The 17307-nt window shown below is 42.7% G+C and overlaps 1 protein-coding gene across 2 annotated transcripts in view; it reads right to left on the bottom strand.

Moving 5' to 3' along the window:
• RNF181 (ring finger protein 181) overlaps positions 1–17099 on the bottom strand; it is a 43090-nt gene extending 25991 nt beyond the window's left edge. The window contains exons 1-2 of one of the 2 annotated variants that reach the window (XM_075858564.1): positions 17014–17099; positions 11882–11979 (exon numbers count right to left, since the gene is read on the bottom strand). In XM_075858564.1, the coding sequence (XP_075714679.1) occupies positions 11882–11967 (86 nt within the window). In that variant the 5' untranslated portion in view covers positions 11968–11979; positions 17014–17099. Of the gene's footprint in view, positions 1–11881; positions 11980–16746; positions 16930–17013 lie in introns of those variants that run through there. The other variant, XM_075858565.1, reaches the window with a different exon arrangement.
• Between the last annotated feature and the right edge of the window lie 208 nt (positions 17100–17307).

The following is a 17307-nucleotide window of genomic DNA, read 5'->3' on the forward strand; positions in this document are numbered from 1 at the left end:
TTGCCGCGGTATCCGCTGCAAAAATAACTCAGTGTGAACAGGGCCTTATATAACATATGGAGATGGTTTTCTACAATTACAAAAACAGGATTGCTTTCTTCCAAAAACAGTGCCACACCGATCCACAGGTTCTGCCTGGAATTGCAGCTCAGCTCCATTGAAGTGCATTTCTTTGTTATAGCTGACAAATTCCTCTCTGTTTTCCAAAACTACTGGGACCTGAATGGCAAATCTGTGGTGTAATTGGGCAATGTGTGTTGCGATGTATGTTCCGGATTATACCTATGTAACCTTCAGGAGCTGGGAAAAACTGGATGACAATCCCTGGGGAAGCTGCAATGGCAACCATTGGCCAGTAAGGGGAAAAAAAGCAGATATTTCTGATAAAATTTAGAACATTTATTGTTAGATTTAAAAATTACACAGGTAGGATCTCGCTTTACAAGATGCTTATTTTACCAAGAACCCTATGTCTCTCTTGTACACTTCCGATTTACATACCTAAAGTTATCTTTAGACAACTACACTCTCAAACGGCTTTATCTAGACAAAATAAACGCGCCCCGGCATCACCTTCCGCATGAGGACTATGCTTATCAAGAATGGTGGCCTTAACCTTCCTGATCTGATATCTTACCATTAGGCCTCCATACTGGACAAGTCTAAAGATTGGTGGACCTTATCAAACAAAAAGTGGGTGACCCTAGAGAAACATCTATATTCCACTAACCTCAAGGCGGTCCTGCTTTTCTTGTTTTTACCAGGCATGACACCTCCTGGCCAAGTTATACTTACCCACATATTGTAACCCACACTCCGCTATCCTATTACCTCAAACTACTGGATAACCTCATCCCGAATCTTCATCTGAATTCATGGAGTTCTGCGAGAATTAGTAATTTGTCCGATTTCTATGACTGCCTTTCGCACCTTCTCAGAACTCCAAACAAAGTTCCAGTTACATAAATCGTAACGCTTTAAATATCTGCATATCCAGTTATGCCTCCAAAAGAGCACTCCACCTAACATCTATCATTCCCTGCTAAGGTCCTGTTCTTCTACCAATATCCCTCATTTACCACTAGGGGAATTTGCTCTTACGAATACAACCAACGTATAGACTACTTTGCATTTCACGTAAGATTTGAGCACCATCTATTCTACTTAGTGGTCTCAAGCCTTCTCCATTTCCATTAAAAGCTCTTCTTATATTAACCACCGAGAAACATATTTCAAATGACTATATAGCAGGTATTATACTCCATATTGACTCTCCAAGATGTTTCCCACTGCAAATCCTACATGTTAGAGGAATTGTGACCAACCTATTCCAAATAGGAGTACGATTGCTCGCAACAAATAGCAAACAAATTCCTAGAGACTTGGAAGGCCTCGTCATCCTCAGGCTTGGCTGACCCCCCCCCCCCCCCCCACCTGCTAATTTTCTGATGGATTTTTAAAGGAGCTTTCCCACAAAGACATGTATCCCCTCTCCATAGTATACGGGGATACATGTATGATCGCTGGGGATCGCATGCTCAGCCAGCACTCCATTAATTTCTGAAAGACTTCCGGGACAGCGGTCTTCGGCAGCTTCATAGAAATGAATGGAGCGCTGGTCGAGCATGCACACCAGCAATCATTCTTGTGGTGCATTTTGGAGAAAATTCGGTCCAACCTTTCTTCTCATCGCTGGGGGTCCCAGCGGTCAGACCCCCCAGCGATCACACATGTATCACCTAATGTAGTAAAACATTGTATCACCATAATCGTACCAACCCATTAAAAAAAAAAAAAAAAGTGTAAAAAAATAAAAAAAACCTATGGTGGAGTTGCTGGTTTGTGTTTTTTCAACCCCCCCCCCTAAAAAAGTTAATCAATAAGTAAATATGTACCCCAAAATGGTGCCATTTAAAAAAACAACTTGTCTCACAAAAAAAAACAAAAAACTCCCCCTCGTACAGCTACGTAGACGCAAACATTTTAAAAAAGTGATGGCCTTCGGAACGCAGTGATGAGAAAACAGAATCGCTGCACCGTCAAGGCCCAGAGGGTTAACGGGCTGTTTAAATAACTTGTACCATCCCCCCACCCTTGACTACATCCAATTCTTTTTTATAACCCCCCTGTGATGTTCAGCTGTGTATCATCAGGCGGAGCGGTTTATTTTCCTAGCAGTACAAGAGCTCCTAGGATATGACTAGGTTATAACTTAATGCTGGGAGAACAGCAGCGATGGGCAATGAAAATAAACTTTAATGTCTTAGGATAAACATATGGCTTAAAGAACTAATAGAAAACAAGACTAGTCAGCAAAAATTACAAGACGGCAATTCCAAGTCAATAAAGTCACAGGCTATGAACCAAATGTCTTTAAGGATAGGCTAAAATATCAGGCCTCAATCTGATGTCCAATACGGGCACATTATGAGCATTGACATTATGGCCGCAACCATGGACCTGGACCCCCAACAGTTCAAATGAACCGAATTTAGATCACCATAGTACACTAAGGCAATTTAAGTCCAGTTAACTTGAAACGCGTGGGGGGGGGGGGGGGGGGAGAATCCGTTTTTTATCGCCAGAATGCGGATGCTAACATGCGGCCACATTACAGAGGCCTAATGCTGTATAACTGTATAAATACTTTGGTTTGGTCTGAATTAACATTCTGGGCTCACATCTTCCAGCAGCCGCTGCTGGTTCAGAGTCTTTTGTAACTCATAAATAGTAAAATACACAAGGCAAAGTATTTACAAAGTTACTCAACATTATATGCGGGCTACACAACGCCACTCTTGTGATGGCTGTGTCCGGTATTGTAGCTCAGCACCATCCACTTGAGCTACAATAGCATATGCAGCCCATGGACAAGAGTGGCGTGGTTTCTGGAAAAAGTCAGCCATGTTTTTGTAATCTCATAAAACCTCTTATGGCAATAGCTCGGTAAAGATTCTGTCAACAAAAGCGAAACCGTTATGTAGATATGAACTCAACGTAATCTGTGTAAAGGTGAAGGCACATCGTCAAGAGGAAAGAAGCTGCTCAAATCACGTTACATCTAAACAATGCTACCGATCAGTTCACAGCCAGATTTATAGTAAAAGATCGAGGAGGAAGTTCCTTGGGAACTTGAAAAATCTCGAAGAAATTCAATCAATTTCTATTTCAGAGGAAAACAAAGTTAACTCTTGCTGAATGGAACAGTCAAATCTATTACAGTGGAAAGGCAGAATATTGAATAAAATATTGCTTGCGGTAAGGGCCTGTTCACATCAGCGTTGCCCTTCCATTGATGGGTGCCGTCTCAGGTTTCCGTCAGGTTAACCCTAGTCGCCTGTGCTATTGGTTCCGTCAAAACGGAACACGGTCACAACGGAAATGTCGTTAATGGTTTCAGTCACCATTGAGATCAATGGTGAGAGAAACGGAAGCTAAGGTTTCCGTTTGCCTTTCCGTGGAGGGGTTAACCCAACATAAACCTCCAACGGAACCCCTCAGCGGAAGGGCAACGCTGATGTGAACAGACCTGTAGCGTTTTTAGTTTTTTATAATAAAAAAAACATTCTATAATATATAAGGCTATTTTCACGGCACACGGTTCAGGTTTGCGGATTCCGTGCCTAAATCCTGATGGAATCCGCTCACATTCCGCCTGTAATGCATGTGTATTTTATTCACACACTCAGAAAAATATTGGCGTGGAATAGTGAACGCACTGCGGATCTTAAAGGAACAGTGTCATCACAAATTATTTTTTTATATGTTAAAGATGTTAGTTCTTTATTAAAAACGTTTATATTCATTTGTGTGTTTGTGTTTTACTTTTTCTTATTTTTACACTTTTTCTTCCCTATGGGGGCTGCCATTTTTTGTTCCATTTCTGTGTGTGTCGATTAACGACACATACAGACATGGAATACGGCAGCCACAGTCCCATAGGGACTACGAACGGCTCCCGTCCCATTGACTGCAGTGTACGGCGTCTGTGTGGGAACTGCGCATGCGCCGCTCCCACACAGTCCTATTCGAAATTGGCGCCGTCCGGCGCCATTTTCCTGTGGACCGGAAGTCGCGGCCGGACAGTAATATTACTACTTCCGGTCGCGGCTTCCGGATTTGTGCACTTGCACCAGCGGCAGCAAACGGAGCGGACGGGCCGGAGGGAGCCGCGGCGGCAGGAGCAGGTAAGAGATTTCAATGTATGTTCGTGTTTGTGTGTGTTTACTACTGTATGTAAACCTACTACACTGTGTGTTAGCTCAAAAAATGGCGACACACAGTGTAGGAGGTTACACCGTTCAAACCCCTCGTTTATCCCGGCACGAGCCAGGATAAAGGAGGGGGGGGGATGCTGAGAGCTCACTAGAGCGAGTGCTTTTAACCCAATGTTGCAATGCTGCAATTTTGGGAACAGCTCCATCTAGTGGCCAAAAATGGGTAGTATTATAAATTAGAAATAATGTATAATATTTCCTGACTCGTGCAAAAAAATAAAAAAAATTTGAACAATGTTTAATCACCCACACACTAAATGTTTAATTTTTAAAAAAAAAACATGTTTTTCTGGCAACACATTCCCTTTAAGATCTGCAGCATTTTCATCAATGGAGACAATGTGCGACTTTTTAGCACAAAATCAACTGCAATATATTACAATGCGACCATGCTAATACAAGTAATACACACGGCTGATGTTCAGTACCAGAGTACCGTCAAGGATTATGCCTGCACAAGCAGCATCTACTGATCTCGTACATGCCATCTGAAGTCACTGGGCTGTGTAGGGGTCGCATTCATTGCCCAGTAAGATAACCCTTTATGGACATCTTGCAAACATCCGTTTTAAATGCACATCTGATCACAGGGGCATTTTAAAGGGAATCGGTCAGCAGTTTTGAGTGACGGCTCTAGAGGTCTCCTCATTAGATACTAGAACCAACCCTCAGAGCAGGAGAGGGGCTGGCAGCGTTCAGCGAGGAGAGCCTGGAACTCTTGATCGTCAAGGGGCCACCTCTGAAACACGCGCAAACGCGACGTCATTAAAACTTCCATTTCTCAGTCATGCAATGTCGTTTTCGGCTCCAAAATCCATGATTTCCTTCACACAGCCATAGAGGCAAACATTTTGTCAGCCCGCAGTCAATGGGAGTCTATAGATCCGTCTTCAGCAAGCTCCACCTAGTAATGGCTGCAGACGGCCAGAATGTTATCATGTTTTATTTTTTAAGGATCTTTATAGTCCCAATATAGGACTTTTACATTTGATCTCTATATTGTTAATATGCATTTTGTACCGGTAGATCTTTTTATGCCTGTGCATAGTATCATCCGGTATGCCAGGCATTAGCAAAAGACAGCGCTAGGGGTCTTATTTATGGTGCCAGGTTGAGAATTAGAGACACACCTGTGTCTGAAGGGTAAAACAGCAGAGATGAAAATGTTTCTGCAATCCCAGCGCTGCCGCAGGTATAACTGTTTGCTCTGTGTGTGCGCGCGATCACCCAGGACAGACATGACATGTGCAGAAGTTCACGTGCAGGACTTCAAGGTAATAGCCCCTAGACCTGAGAACAGGCAGGGTGGAGGAGTAGGTATACTTCTTTCCCCACACTGCACTTTCCAGGTCATTCCCCCGGTCCCCTCACTCACATTTCCCTCTTTTTAAGTCCACACCCTCAGACTCTTTCACCCTTTTTCCCTCCGAGTGGCAGTTGTCTACCGCCCCCCGGGCTCACCCCGCCAATTCCTGGATCATTTTGCTGCCTGGCTTCCACAATTTCTATCCTCTGAAACACCTACTCTCATCATGGGTGACTTTAACATCCCCATTGATAACCCAATCTCCCCATCTGCCTCCCAGTTTCTATCTTTAACCTCGTCCCTCGGTCTGTCACAACTTACTAACTCTCCTACACATGAAGACGGGCATTCACTTGACCTGGTCTTCTTCCGGCTCTGCTCAGTTTCTGACTTTATTAACTCTCCTCTCCCGCTTTCTGACCACAATCTTCTCTCCTTTACTATCAAATATTCTCTGCCTCCTCAGGTCATCCCTACGTATCAGACATACAGAAATCTACATGCCATTAACACTGGGAAACTCATAGACAGTCTGCAGTCCTCATTGTCCCCTATCTCTTCCCTCTCCTGTCCCAATCTGGCGGCCAAACTTTACAATAACACTCTCAAAAATGCATTGGATGAAGCAGCCCCCACTACACTCCGAACCACCCGACAAAGACGACGACAACCCTGGCACACGCCTCAATCCCGCTTTCTTCAGCGGTGCTTGAGATGTGCCGAACGACTGTGGAGAAAATCGCATTTGGATGCAGATTTCCTCTATTACAAATTTATGCTCAAAACTTACAACTCTGCTCTTCACCGCGCCAAACAAGTCTACTTCACTTCTCTCATCTCCACACTATCTAATAATCCAAAACGCCTCTTTGATACTTTTCACTCCCTCCTTAGTCCTAAAGTGCAGACGCCAATCACAGATCTCAGTGCTGAAGACCTGGCCAATTATTTTAAAGTTAAAATTGACAACATCCGGCATGATATTATCTCCCAGTACCCTAGTAACATCGATCCCCTTCCCCCCCGCACTCCCTCTTCTTCACTCTCAGCATTTGACCCAATAACTGAAGAAGAAGTCTCGAGGCTCCTCTTCTTCTCGTCCTACTACCTGCCCTAGTGATCCTGTCCCCTCACGCCTCCTCCAGTCCCTCTCCCCGGCTGTCACTAGTCACCTGACTAAAATATTTAACCTCTCTCTTTCCTCTGGTATCTTTCCCTCCGCTTTTAAACATGCCATTATAAACCCATTTTTGAAAAAAACAACTCTTGACCCATCCAGCGCTGCCAACTACCGACCAGTCTCTAATCTGCCCTTCATCTCCAAACTCCTGGAACGCTTGGTCTACTCTCGCCTTATCCGCTATCTCTCTGCTAACTCCATTCTTGACCCCTTACAATCTGGTTTCCGCACTCTACACTCCACAGAAACTGCCCTTACTAAAGTCTCAAATGATCTCTTGGCGGCTAAATCGGACGGTAAATCCTCTCTCCAGATTCTTTTGGATCTCTCTGCAGCCTTTGACACTGTAGACCACAAACTCCTACTTAACATGCTCCACTCTATTGGCCTCCAGGACGCGGCTCTCTCTTGGTTTTCCTCCTATCTCTCTGACCGCTCATTCAGTGTGTCATTTGCTGGTTCCACTTCTTCTCCTCTTCCCCTTTATATCGGGGTTCCTCAGGGATCAGTCCTAGGTCCGCTGCTCTTTTCTCTCTACACAGCTCCTATTGGACAAACCATCAGCAGATTTGGCTTCCAGTACCATCTCTACGCTGATGACACCCAATTGTATACCTCTTCCCGTGACATCACCCCTGCTCTAATACAGAACACCAGTGATTGTCTGTCCGCTGTCTCTAACATCATGTCCTCTCTCTATCTGAAACTGAATCTTTCTAAAACTGAGCTCCTTGTGTTCCCACCATCTACTAACCTCCCTAAACCTGATGTCTCCATCTCTGGGTGTGGCACTATCATCACTCCTAAGCAGCACGCCCGCTGTCTCGGGGTTATTTTTGACTCAGATCTTTCCTTTACTCCTCACATACAATCACTTTCACGCTCCTGTCATTTTCACCTCAAAAACATCTCCAGAATCCGCTCTTTTCTTACGGAGGAAACTGCCAAAACTCTCATTGTTGCTCTGATTCACTCTCGTCTTGACTCCTGTAACTCATTACTAGTCTGTCTTCCCCTCACTAAACTCTCCCCTCTCCAATCTATCCTCAATGCAGCAGCCAGGCTCATCTTTATGACCAAACGCTACACCAACGCCTCTAATCTGTGCCAGTCACTGCACTGGTTGCCCATCCCCTTCCGAATAAAATTCAAACTTATTACTCTCACCCACAAAGCTCTCCACAGTGCTGCACCTCCTTACATCTCCGTCTACCACCCTACTCAAAGCCGGGTGAGCTGGAAAAAAAAAAAAAGAGTCTGCAAAGGCGCTGCTGCACACAGATGAAAACGAAGTTGCAACTTCGGAATGATAAGATAAATCAATGATGAATTGATGATAGTTGAATAAAATTTGATTTATTGGTAATGACTACGCGTTTCAATGCCGCACCGGCATCTTCATCAGGTCATAAATGAGAACACAAACATCACTGTTTAAATAGAAACCTAAAGTCAGAAAAAACCCGCCAATGTGAACGAGGGCAGGGCGTTCTGGTGACGTCAGAGTTCAAAGGTTAGACCATGGCCGAAAACATGAACAATACATACTAAACACAATCAAGAATAATAAAACAGGAAAGATAAAATTCATATGCTGAGGAACAATAAGAACAAGAGATTAGTGACACCAAATGAATCTCAAGAGATGCAGAACTAAATGAAGGGCAGTCCGTGAAATGAACGGATAAAACCGAGTAATGGTAAAATGCAAGATATTAGACAATTATAAACAGAATAAGAATATAATAAAATAAGTAAAAAATATATAAATGGTCAGCATACTGGCATAATAATCAGGAATGTCAGAGAGGCAATTAAAGAATTATCCTTATACACACACGAAAGAAATATGCCGGCAAAAGCCGGTAAAACATAATCATAATTAGTGGCTCAACGAATTTGGAAGAAAGAGATGTCCTATATAAAAATTTAGAATGAAAAAACATAAATATGCACATTACTGAGGGAATGAGAGTAACAATAATGTATATGAATATTGTATATGAAATTAGTGAACCAATGAATCAGGTATGGTATAGTGATACGCTGTGAAGCAGATAGTAAAGTCGGCAGCCGGTAAATGGTGATGAGTAAAGAACGAAATAATAAAAATAAAATAAAAAATGATGAAGAAATGATGAAATATATAATTGTAAAGGACGGTAAGTGGTAATTAACAGTATATATTATTAATACTTAATAACGACCAAGGGCATATGACATGAGTATATTCATAAAAAACATGTATGTGCCAGTTGCGGAAACAACCACTAATATTGCGGGAGAAACTTAAATTTAAGCAAAAATATGAAACACTAATAATTCATAACACAAAGTTGCAAAAGAAATATTGTGTTAAAATTTGTGTTATGAATTATTAGTGTTTCATATTTTTGCTTAAATTTAAGTTTCTCCCGCAATATTAGTGGTTGTTTCCGCAACTGGCACATACATGTTTTTTATGAATATACTCATGTCATATGCCCTTGGTCGTTATTAAGTATTAATAATATATACTGTTAATTACCACTTACCGTCCTTTACAATTATATATTTCATCATTTCTTCATCATTTTTTATTTTATTTTTATTATTTCGTTCTTTACTCATCACCATTTACCGGCTGCCGACTTTACTATCTGCTTCACAGCGTATCACTATACCATACCTGATTCATTGGTTCACTAATTTCATATACAATATTCATATACATTATTGTTACTCTCATTCCCTCAGTAATGTGCGTATTTATGTTTTATTATTTCGTTCTTTACTCATTACCATTTACCGGCTGCCGACTTTACTATCTGCTTCACAGCGTATCACTATACCATACCTGATTCATTGGTTCACTAATTTCATATACAATATTCATATACATTATTGTTACTCTCATTCCCTCAGTAGTGTGCATATTTATGTTTTTTCATTCTAAATTTTTATATAGGACATCTCTTTCTTCCAAATTCGTTGAGCCACTAATTAGGATTATGTTTTACCGGCTTTTGCCGGCATATTTCTTTCGTGTGTATAAGGATAATTCTTTAATTGCCTCTCTGACATTCCTGATTATTATGCCAGTATGCTGACCATTTATATATTTTTTACTTATTTTATTATATTCTTATTCTGTTTATAATTGTCTAATATCTTGCATTTTACCATTACTCGGTTTTATCCGTTCATTTCACGGACTGCCCTTCATTTAGTTCTGCATCTCTTGAGATTCATTTGGTGTCACTAATCTCTTGTTCTTATTGTTCCTCAGCATATGAATTTTATCTTTCCTGTTTTATTATTCTTGATTGTGTTTAGTATGTATTGTTCATGTTTTCGGCCATGGTCTAACCTTTGAACTCTGACGTCACCAGAACGCCCTGCCCTCGTTCACATTGGCGGGTTTTTTCTGACTTTAGGTTTCTATTTAAACAGTGATGTTTGTGTTCTCATTTATGACCTGATGAAGATGCCGGTGCGGCATTGAAACGCGTAGTCATTACCAATAAATCAAATTTTATTCAACTATCATCAATTCATCATTGATTTATCTTATCATTCCGAAGTTGCAACTTCGTTTTCATCTGTGTGCAGCAGCGCCTTTGCAGACTCTTTTTTTTTCCAGCTCACCCGGCTTTATATTTGCGGTCGTTCATCTTGGATCACCGGCTTCGAGTCCCGGCAGCAGCAGCACCATATCTCTCCATCGCTTATTTTTCATTGCTTTAAGGTGAGCATCACTCTTACTTCAATTATCCATATCCATTTGGGTAACCTGCACTATGTGGCGCCGTGTTTCGTTTTCTCTTACCACCCTACTCGGGCTCTACGTTCTGCCAACGACCTTAGATTAAAATGCTCCATAATCCGAACCTCCCACTACCGTCTCCAGGATTTCTCTCGTGCTGCACCCGTCCTCTGGAATGTGCTACCCCAGACAATCAGATTAATTCCCAATATCCACAGTTTTAAACGTGCCCTGAAAACACATCTATTTAGACAGGCCTATAACATTCCCTAATCTGACTCCTTTCCATGGCCCTCCATTTAGATTAGTCATCAGAATAAGATTCCCTCACACTCCTTCACTCCATGTCCGTCATACACGGATACTGGCTGGTGACCGGCTCATGCAGCTCTATGTTACCACCGCATGTGTATAAAAATGGCCGGACCATTGTACAGAACAAACACTGTTACACTTTGTGTCTCCTTTCTTTCCTCATAGATTGTAAGCTCTTGCGAGCAGGGTCCTCACTCCCCAGATTTGAATTGTAAATGAACTTTGTCACTATGTAATGTCTGATATTGTTTGTTTCATGTTCCCTCTAAATTGTAAAGTGCTGCGTAATATGTTGGCGCTATATAAATAAAGATTATTATTATTATTAATACATTATTACACGTGTGTGGTACCAATAAAAAAAACGTGTTTGTCCTTCAGAATGTCCTAAAAAAAAACAAAAAACACTGATGGCATGAGAGATATGCAAAAACTACGCCTTCTATCTCCTCAGACGTATTAATTTTTTTAACAATCCCCCCGGCCATCAAGGAGCAGGGCATCTTTCAATTTAGTGGGTCCAGGTAGTAAAAAGTGATTCAGATTTATTATGCAGTTTATACCATGAATCGGCGTAAACTGTGCCCCTAAAATGTCGCACGTAATGAGGCGCAACATTTTAGTTGAAAATTTGCAAACAAGCTTAGCGCGCAAGAGAAAAGTGGACGTGGTCTCCAAAGGAGACATCGTTCAGGCCACATTTATTATGTGGAATACGAGGAAATAACACAATTTTGTCGCAAATCTATGTTTGCGCTTAGCAAGCGTAGATTTCATTTTCTCACTGCGAGACAGTCAAAGATGTGCCAAGTTTATTAGGAGACGTGCCAAATGCCTCCTTTATTGAGACTGGTGTAAAAAAACAACAAAGAAAAAAACACACCAGTCTTCGTTCATGTGCGCCACAAGAGTGTGAAGATCCAGCTTAGTAACCTCTGACGGGTGAATAATCTTATTACTTTCCAATCAATAATTGCGGTAAGGAACTTCTTCTAATTTTACAGTTATGCACATAAAGCACAATGCATATTAGATTTAGAAAGGGCATATCCACTGACCTGGCGAGCTCTAACAAGGCATTCTGCCGATACTGCTCCTCAGGGACTGTGGGCTCACAGTTATGTTCATCAAAGTAGGACGCCATAGAGGACAGACACTGAAAAAGAAAAAATAGAAGGCTATTTACAGCAAAATATTAAATATATACCCAAGCACGCATCTGCCTCAGAGCCCTGGGGTGGCGTGCACAGGTTTGCTATTGTACTTGACGGACTGCCATATTTGCTCGCACTGCAGGGGTGAAGTCAAGAGGAACGGGGGGGGGGGGGGGGGGGGAATTCTGGTACAACCCATTTAAGGACAATTATTTTTTTTCATCTCGTAAGGCATAACTTTTTTATTTTTCTGTTGAAGTAGTCATATGAGAGATTGTTTTTTGCAGCATAAATTGTATTTTGTAATGGCACCATTTTGGGGTGCATATAATGGGGCACGTAAATTATTAGTGTCTTAAACTTAAGAAAGCTCAAAAACTAGCCCAAGTTGCGCCAAATTTAAAAAGGCTCTGTCACCAGATTATAAGTGCCCTATCTCCACAACAGTGGTTTTTATATTGAAAAACAATCATTTTTGAGCAATTTTAGATTTATGCTAATTAGTTTCTTAATAGACAACAGGACGTGTTCTTCCTTTTTACCAACTGGGCGTTGTACAGAGAAGTGTATGACGCTGACCAATCAGCGTCATACACTTCTCATTGTTCCAGCCCATTGTTACAGTGTGATTGTGCAGTGAAAGAAGCTGGGACGGAACAATAAGAAGTGGATGACGCCGATTAGTCACTGATTGGTCAGCGTCATAGACTTGTCTATTAAGAAACGAATTAGCATAAGCCTAAAATTGCTCATAACTTGCTAAAAAATGATCGTTTGCCAAAATAAAAACCACTGCTGTTAACTGCATTACAGCGCCAATCACATTATGTAGGAGATAGGGCACTTATAATCTGGTGACAGAGCCTCTTTAACGCTGTATGAGAAATGTTGCACATCTTGCCAGAAACATTTCTCCTTCTTATACCATCTTCTTGGTTGCCTTACTTGAGATTGCCAAAATTTTGGCGCAATAGTGGCGGATTTTAACAGATTCCCGACCGCTGGCTGTGTATTTACGGCCAGCGGTCAGGGTCCTTAAAACCCGCACCGTAGACTATTTACAGCTCGGGTTTTTGCTTGCTGCCCGAGCGATGGGGCAGCTGAATGTTGGGTCTCCGTCAGTCAGTGACTGAGGAGAGGATAGAAGCTTTCGCTGCTTCTGTCTACTCTGATCTCTTCTACACAGCGCTCAATGAACGCTGTGTATAGGAATAGAGGCAGTGCCGCTGTCTCTATTGGTCCCGTTGATCATGTGACTGGTCACATGATCGCCGGGTGCCGTTAGTAGCAGGCGGTTGCTGGGTCTTACTAGAGTCCCCCAAAGGTCTTTTCGGACCTTTGAGTTACAGACGATAATAATAAAAAAATAATCATTGTCGTAACGCTAGCCCTGATCCAATTACCCTAATAAAGATATGTAATGTAGTAAAATTTACGGTAGACAAGGACGATCACAAATAAAAGGTCTATTTTAGGGTAAAGATACGTTATTACCAGAAAAACATAGCTAAAAAGTAAAAAAGCTTTTTTTTTTTTACTATTATTTTCAAACTTGAAGCCTAAAACTACAAAAATAGCAAAGAGGGTGTGTATACAAAAAATTATAAAAACCTGCATTGTCTACGGAAAAAAACATTGCAAAAATCACGTCGCTAGAACAACAAATAAAAAAGTTAGACATTTAACTAACGTGTGCTAAAAATGGCTGAACGGTGTCTGGTCCTGAAGGCTCAAAATAGCCCAGTCCATATCAAGTGTTTAAAACACGTAATAAATCTTGCGCACGGCATGTACGCCACTTTTCGGGTGAATATTGAGCCAAATTCTGGGGCTTTTATCTTAAGAAATCTCCCCCAATGTGTTGAATATATTTTATTAAAATGTTTTTTTTCAGGGGGCAGATTAAAGAATATGTTCAGGGTTACTTCACTCAGGTCCTCTCAGATTCCTCTATACTCCCATTAGTCACTATTTGCCCAGCTGATTCGCCTTCACCACGTCACATATTCGAATACTCCCAGTTAAAACATTTCTATAGTGTTACTAAGCGCCGGGCTCACCTTCACCGGCCGCTAACGTGACTTCGAGCGTTTAGGTGTCTCCACCGTCCCCTACGCACGCCATTTCCATACTCTATAAAATACTCCTCTCCCAGCGATCTTCTCATCTCCCATCCTTCTGCAGGGCTTGGAAGACAGAATTGAACGCAACATTCTCTGACGCACAATGGAGAAGACATTTTTCCCTTTCTCAGAAAGCTTCGATAGCCATCCGAGCTCAGGAAACTAGCTCTAAAATTATTTCTAGGTGGTATCGGGTCCCCACTGCCCTGCATAAATGGTACCCGTCTGTACCTGACTTGTGCTGGCGTTGTGGGGCGACAGGGGGAAACAAGTCCCATATTTGGTGGAGTTGTCCCTCCCTGCGGTGTTTTTGGGAAAAGGTTCTTCAAATTATATTAGAGGTTACTGGGGTCTCGGGTCCCTAGCTCACCCGAGGCGGCCCTTCTATTCATGTTCTCTATGTCATTACCCATTTACAAATGCTCTACTTACACACCTCCTCCAAGCTGCCAAATCAGTTATTCCCCGCAGGTGGCGAACGGCGGTCCCTCCACTGCTGGATGAGTGGTTCCAGGAGGTTGCCATACAGCAGCGAATGGAGCACCTTCTGGCTCATTCTGCGGCTGCTTCTGCCAGATACAAGGACACTTGGTCTCCATGGCTTATGTTCCTTTCTTCCTCCGCCTACCGGACTGCGGTGACTTGAGATACACTGCATATCCTCTCCCATGGGACTTCCTCGGAGCGGGGACTACATACAGATGTGTGGGGGTTTGCTTGCCCAAATCTTGTCTCTGCAAGGTGCATAGCTGCTTCTTATTTACTGATGATAATCCGGAACCGGAGTCCAATGTTTACCATGAACCCCCCTCCCTTGTCTCTTCTTTGCCCTGGTTTGTTTCCCATTCTATCTTCTCCTTCTCGTGTCCATCTTATGTGGTCATCGGCTTCCTGTGATTGCGCTTGCCCACTTTTGCCATTGCATTTTAGGACGTATGAGAATCTGAACTGTTGTATTAAAACCAATAAAAATTTTGAATATGAAAAAAAATAAATGAATATGTTCAAGGGAATCGGTCAACGGTTTTGAGACCTCAAGACTGCAGACAGTGCTGTTTAAAGGGAATGTGTTGCCAGAAAAACATGTTTTTTTTTAAAAAATTAAACATTTAGTGTGTGGGTGATTAAACATTGTTCAAATTTTTTTTATTTTTTTCGCGAGTCAGGAAATATTATAAATTTTTTCTAATTTATAATACTACCCATTTTTGGTCACTAGATGGAGCTAGTTCCCAAAATTGCAGCATTGCAACATTGGGTTAAAAGCCCTCGCTCTAGTGAGCTCTCAGCATCCCCCCCTCCTTTATCCTGGCTAGTGCCGGGATAAACGAGGGGTTTGAAAGGTTTAACCTCCTACACTGTGTGTCGCCATTTTTTGAGGTAACCCACAGTGTAGTAGGTTTACATACAGTAGTAAACACACACAAACACTAACATACATTGAAATCTCTTACCTGCTCCTGCCGCCGCGGCTCCCTCCGGCCCGTCCGCTCCCTTTGCTGCCGCTGTTCCATGTGCACAAGTCCGGAAGCCGCGACCGGAAGTAGTAATATTACTGTCCGGCCGCGACTTCCGGTCCACAGGAAAATGGCGCCGGACGGTGCCAATTTCGAATAGGACTGTGTGGGAGCGGCGCATGTGCAGTTCCCACACAGACGCCGTACACGGCAGTCAATGGGACGGGAGCCGTTCGCAGTCCCTATGGGACTGTGGCTGCCGTATTCCATGTCTGTGTGTGTCGTTAATCGACACACACAGAAATGGAACAAAAAATGGCAGCCCCCATAGGGAAGAAAAAGTGTAAAAATAAGAAACAGTAAAACACAAACACACAAATGAAAATAAACGTTTATATTAAGGCACTAACATCTTTAACATATAAAAAAATTATTTGTGATGACACTGTTCCTTTAAAGGAGGGGGAGGGCAGTTCAACCATACTTGCTCCGTCAGTTATGCAAGTTGCATGGCCAAGTCGTAGACATTTAAAGGGGGTTTTCCCATCAGGGACATTTGACATATCCAGAGGATTTCTGCCCATGAAGAAGGAACCGGCGTAACATGTAGAGCTATGCTGTTTCTGCAAGTCCTATAGGACTGAATAGTAGTTATGGAAACAGCTTAGTTCGCATGCTATGCTGCCTTCATAACTGCCATCCATTACTGTGAGAGTTACTGGAAACAGCGTAGCTCTACATGTTACGCCGTTTCCTCCTTCATGGTCGGAAATCACAGGCTTCAGCCACAACACAGCAGTAGAACGGGGTTTAGGGGGCCCCGTTCTAGAGAAAGGTGCGGGTCCCAGAGGTGGGACCCGCATCTATCTGACATTTAACGACGGAATCAATAGCCGAGTCGACTGCGCTATTAATTCCGTCGGAAAAACTGAAATCTGCCGGAATGGTGACGAACGGAAACCATTAGCGATGTTTCCGTCACCATTGATATCAATGGTGACTGAAACGGAAGCTGTGGTTTCAGTTTTACTTTCCACGGAACCCCGGAACGGAAAGCCAACGCTGATGTGAACAGGCCCTATATTGTGGTGTCCGTTATAAATGGAAACCACAACGCAGATATGAACAGAGCAGTTTTGCAGCGCTGTGCGACTATATCCTCCGTACATAAAGATGGCCGCACACGTACCAGTTATTGTTAAAATTCAGAACAATTTTAAGGTCGACAGCGATAACGACCAGTCGTCCTCTTATCAGCAACCTCTTATACCAGTGTCTGGAGAGCTGAGTAATCACAACCAATATGTCTGCTAAACAGCAAGCACTGGGTTTTTCCTCCAGCAGGCTGAATGGAATATATATCTCTTATGCTATACACAAGTAATTCTATAGCGTGAGCGGTGACCGCGCAGGCTCCTCTTGCCTCTCATGTTGTGTGTATGTGGTCAGCTGTTACCTGCTCTCACAGCCCCTCCACATCCAGGAAGTGTCCGGTACTCCAGGTGACACAGCTCTTCACCAACCTACTCGCCCGCTCCACGTGTCAGCCAATGAAAGAAGCAGGATTTTCTCATCCACCAATGGGCTTCTTAAGGGGCGGGATTCTGTGATAGAAGCCCAGGAGACGAGCGCTGGTTTTGACGATCATGTGACCAGCGTGGGCGTGGTGTTAATGAACCACATGAATGTTGGACGGAATAGGAGGCGTGTGATTTTATTAGGAGCAAAGGGTGGATGCATTTACATCAGT

Source organism: Rhinoderma darwinii, chromosome 3, assembly GCF_050947455.1.
Source record: "Rhinoderma darwinii isolate aRhiDar2 chromosome 3, aRhiDar2.hap1, whole genome shotgun sequence".
Classification (NCBI taxonomy): Eukaryota; Metazoa; Chordata; class Amphibia; order Anura; family Rhinodermatidae; genus Rhinoderma; species Rhinoderma darwinii.